Source organism: Meleagris gallopavo, chromosome 14, assembly GCF_905368555.1.
Source record: "Meleagris gallopavo chromosome 14, MGAL_WU_HG_1.1, whole genome shotgun sequence".
Taxonomy (NCBI): Eukaryota; Metazoa; Chordata; class Aves; order Galliformes; family Phasianidae; genus Meleagris; species Meleagris gallopavo.
This window is the reverse complement of record NC_139417.1, coordinates 9,204,697-9,209,540: the sequence shown is the minus strand read 5'-3', so window position 1 is coordinate 9,209,540 and position 4,844 is coordinate 9,204,697. Positions and strand designations below refer to the sequence as shown.

Here is a 4,844-nt window from a genome sequence, read left to right as displayed (position 1 = left end):
CTCCATCTAAAAATATCCGTCATTTCAGCTATTAAAGGTCTGATGTCTTCTTTGGTGACAGATATATTTCCCTTCATTTCCTTGGTTTTGTAAAATGCAAAGCGTGCATTGTGTGTAACGCGAGAGACGCGCGGAGGCAGATGAGCCCGCGATTACAGCGCCTGTCTGCCACTGCCTGCTCCTTTGTGCACAGCCTCGCCAGCCCCGAGACCTCCTGGCACCGCGGCAGGAAAACAGAGAACGCCGTTTGTTAGGTGGGATGCCAGCCACCTAATCTGTTTGCAGAATGAGGGCCGTGGGATCTGATTAGGTAATTTAGATACCTTGTGAATTTAATAATACCTGAGCTGCCTTTGGCTGCCAGCCCATAATTTCGCTCATAGGAACCACTGCGTTCTTCCATTTCTTTTGTAAACTTCTTGCCCGGAATATTGTGTTCAAATCCAACTGGGTGTTAACAGCTGTAGGTGGGGTACTTTTACTTCCTCACGTTTGGAAGTTGAGGTGATGGCTTGCAGGAGGTGAGATCACGTGGCTTTACGTGTTTTCCCCGATGCAGTTCCACACACAGCGTATGCTGATCTTCTTGGAAATGGATTTTTTTTTCCAGCGTGGGATTCCTCATTTATCCACTCGAGTGGCTGTGCTGAGCACTGGGATGCAGATGCTCAGCCCATGGGGGATCTCAACAGCAGCAGGTACTCAGCTCCATGCACCCAAAAGAGAAACCCCAGGCTGCCGTGTCAATGTCTCACCTCCTCCCTTCCTTTCTCCTTTCCATCAATTAATGTTTTTGGAAATTAGTGTCGCAAAGCCCGCTAACATGAATTGAAGCGTTTTAGAATTTGTTTGCTTTAATTAATTTAAAGTGCCTCTCACTGAGAGGATTTAGAGTTAAACATCTTTCTTAAACAGCACTGTGCCAGTAACAGCAATACAGCAATAACAAGACCCGGAAAGGGAAACCAGCAAGCAAAATGCAGTGTTTTTGTCCAAAAAAAGTTAATGGTCATCTTGGGAAAGTGGAGGAGATACTGCTCAGGGACACTGCGGTGAGGTTGGTCAAAGCAGTAGAAAATGTACCTGCAAAGGTAGAGATTAGGACAGTAAGGGTTCACTCCTTATGCTGTTTTTGTTCCGTTTTGCTTAGTTCTGACTGTTGCTGTTTTTTTCTAGCAGCACCCAAGGTGTTGTTTGAGCTTCTCAAATAGGAACTATGTTGCTCTTCGTGTAATGATAAATAATTTTGTGTAATGAAGATGGAGCGGTGGTAAGGCTAATGATATTAATGGGATTTATATGAAAGCGTCCAATTAAAAAAAAAAATTGAAGCAGCTGCATCAAACATGACTATACAGTGTAATAAAACCAAATAATAAATGTGCTCAAGCCACATCATATTATCTAGTTTGATTAATTGAACCTTACACATGCAAAATGGTTATTATCAAAGTTCTCAACCATCAAGGAAAAACCATCTCAATTATTTCCACAATGAAACAATCATTGCTTTTTTGTGTACCATCTGAAAAGAGAAATCTGCTGCTGACTTGGCTGCAGGATACAAGACCCCACAGGACAATGTCAGTTCTTCCCAATGTTGGCCTTCTGCAGCCTTACTGTAAGTCGTACTTCGAGTCACTTGCATTGTGTTGCTTTTCTTTTGTGCTGTCCTGTGGGGTTTTTTGGGTCCTTTTTTTTGAGAGACTCTGCAGATCCCCACGTGGCTGTGCTGCAGGGCTGCTCTCAGAAGCCGTCTTTATGAAATGCAAACGGGCAGCTCCCTGGTGGTGCTTCAGTGCTTGCCTGCTTCCCACCTTCCCTCAGTGTGGGTGGGATGCTGTTGGAGCAGTTAGCTGCTGCCCTGCAGGGTAAGTGCCCAGGCTGTGGAGCCGTGTCCCCGCAGCCAGCTGGAAGTGCTCTGCGTGTCTGGAGCAGAGCTGATCACCTGCGAGCGTAGACCTCCTGTCTCCAGCAAATCATAAGCATCTCGAGCTTTTTGTCATGCTGTGATATGAGAATCCGCATCTGAATTTCAGTACGAGGGGAGAGAAGCCGATTAAGTGTTTGAGATAAGGTTATGTGACACCGCGGGTTAAAAATACCTGAACTGAAGTTGGCCAGATGCCTGAAAACCACGTCTCGGTGTGCTCAGGTGGTGCTGAATGCGCTCCCAAAGAGCGTGCTATCTTCTGCTTTAAAGAGGCAGATCCTCAGGAGTGGTCTTTTAGCGGCCGCATCTCTTATTTTACAGTGTTCCTTCAGGTTCCTGCATCTTACTTTTCTTTAAAATGACGCCATCGAGTGAAAAGATAAAAGTTTAAATCAACTCTATCCATTTAGGAGGGAAAAGACAAATGTTTGTTTGCACGTGAGTATCTGGGGAAAGGCTTATTTTTTGGAGTTCAGATCCCAGAATCTTACACAGGTTAATTCCAGTTCCCTTAAGAAGTGAGCTGTAACCCTGAGCTGCGCTTTAGGCCAAACTATAGAAAGGAGAGCATCATTCAGTAAAAGCAACCAGTGGCAGGTCTGGGAAATAAACTCAAGATACTAAAGCACCTTAGTCTTAGGGCTGTGTACTTCAGTAATTTAGCTGTTATTTTTCATTTGTGACCTACATTTCTATAAATGTTCTCAGTAACGAGAAGAAACTCTGGGAAATGTGTGCAAATAATAGGGAAAGTCTGCTGGGCGAAAGCTTACCTCAACCAGGTAAGTTATTCTGACCTGGTTACATTTTGGTCTGTACTTAATACTTGAAAACCTTGGTCCAGTTTAGGGAGATGAGTTTCAGGTCGTGGGTGTGGGAATGAATGGGTCTGGGGGTGATCACGGAAGAGACTGCACTGGATTTGGGGTACTGCTGGTGTGAACTGTGTCTGAGCACCTCTCTTGTCACGTAACTTAATGTAGTCCAGGAGCGTGATACAGGAATGTAACTTTCCTATTGTACCAGATGCATTTTCATATTTTCCTCGGTTGATTTCAGAAGTAAAGTTGCCTGTTCATTTTTTCCAGACACGCTGCAATGTGTAGTTGATCTCTTTGGTCATGTATGTCCTTGTTTGTTTGTGTTTTTTTTAACAGGTGGGCTGAAGCCAGAAACCAAGATGCTTCTCAGTGCTGCCTCCAAGAAAAAATCTAAGGCAGGGAAGGGGGATGCAAACAAAGAGGATGAAAGCAGCAAGAATGATTCAGCTCAACCTGTTACCATCACTCTTCTTTTTAAAAGATATGTCTTTGACACACAGAAGAAAATGATTCAATCCTGAGAAAGCAAAGAGGCCTCTGAGCCCACCAGAAAGACCAGACTCTGGAATGAATTCAGATGGAATGTGTTGCTTGCCTGAGTGCATTAGACCTGTTCCTTCCTTGCAGAGCTTGGAAGCTCCTGCTGACTCTGTGTCCACTTCTGAGATCCCTGCGATCTGGTTTTATTCAGTTAAGATCTACTTATCTTGCCATCTTAGTGATGTCAATCTTTATGGCCTCTAGAAGGCTGCCACCTGTCAAATGGCAGCGTTGGGGCGTGCATTCTAATAGCAGTGCTTTTCTGCTGGATTGTTTCAAGGTTTCACATAATCTGAAAGTGTGCCACCAATACTGATCTAAATGCAGTCAAGATGTAAATTTCATGCGACTTACAAAGTGAAGCTGATTTGCCTAAGTTTTCTTCCCCAAGTGAAGCGAGGGACAAAAAGCACATGATATAATAGGTGGAACCTAGAATGGATATTTCAGATGCCTTCAGCTGCAACTATGTAAGATGTTATCTGAGAGTTGGTATGGATCTTTGTTATAGATGATTTCTATCTAGAAATGTTTTTCATATTAAACATAATGATGCGTATAACTGAGAGTCTTAATTGTTCTGTCTGCTGTTCCAAAGGCTCAGAACCTATTTTTGGTGACTTTTTATATAGCTTTTTTTGAATCTCCTGCTGGTTCTGTGCTGAATCCTACTCCGGAATTGTTTTCTTTTTTTGTAACCAAAATGCCTTCGGTGTTTGAAAGAAAAAGTTGCCTCTGGAAATAGTCAGGGGCTTTCTTTCATTGAAATAATGATAGAAGATTGCAGCATAAACCTTGTAAAATGAATATCTCCAAGATGCTTTAGAAACCATTAGTTGTTTAGGGATTTCATGGCTGCTTTAGTTCTTCCTCTCAATTTCATGTCCTAGGCTCATGTGGAGGAGAACACTGGTGGTATCCCTTCTTTGTTTTTACAAAATTTACAAAACATAGAGCACCATAATGTAAAAACTAACAATAATTCCCCAGAGATGGACATCTTGAACAGAAATTGGACTCTGGGTCTGGCAGCACAGAAGGTACTAGTGCCTGTATGTTGAACAGGATGAGTACTTGTTGGTGTTAAATGGCAGCCTGTGGCCACCTTCAGTGGTGCCAGCCATGGGCGATAATGTGAGTTAGCTGTACGTGGAGCAAAGTAATGGTAATGGATCATTTTGCTTGTTTATCAGTGTTGTTAATCAAATACCCGTTGTTGGGTGTGAATCCATTTTACTAACATAATCCTATTTTTCCCCTTTTTTCATTTCCTTTTAATATTCAGGTAACCAAAGTGGACACATGGCAAAAATCTCGGTTATTGTGTGAAGGTGTTTACAACTGGATAGCATTGAGACGGAGCAAGTCAGGTGTTCAGACTAGGTTGATGGTGCCCCTTTAAGTCAGGACAGAATTAGTGCTTTGTGGAATAATCCCAAACAGTTTCTGCTGAGTGAGTCCCAGCAAAGCTTTAGCACATCCCATAAGATTATGGGGTATGCTTTCACTGTGATCCCAGAGGAATTAGGCAGACAACTTCAGCTATGGCT

At 43.0% G+C, this 4,844-nt stretch overlaps 1 protein-coding gene across 2 annotated transcripts in view; it reads left to right on the top strand.

The window, feature by feature from the left end:
- The window catches only part of EEFSEC (eukaryotic elongation factor, selenocysteine-tRNA specific), a 114,967-nt gene extending 111,111 nt beyond the window's left edge, over positions 1-3,856 (top strand). Inside the window, exons 7-8 of one of the 2 annotated variants that reach the window (XR_014886431.1) lie at positions 2,255-2,371; positions 3,091-3,227. Coding sequence is in view for 1 of the 2 variants with exons in the window: in XM_031555571.2 (XP_031411431.2) it covers positions 3,091-3,275 (185 nt within the window). In the remaining variant the exon portion in view is untranslated. Of the gene's footprint in view, positions 1-2,254; positions 2,372-3,090 lie in introns of both variants that reach the window. The other variant, XM_031555571.2, reaches the window with a different exon arrangement.
- Positions 3,857-4,844: the final 988 nt, after the last annotated feature.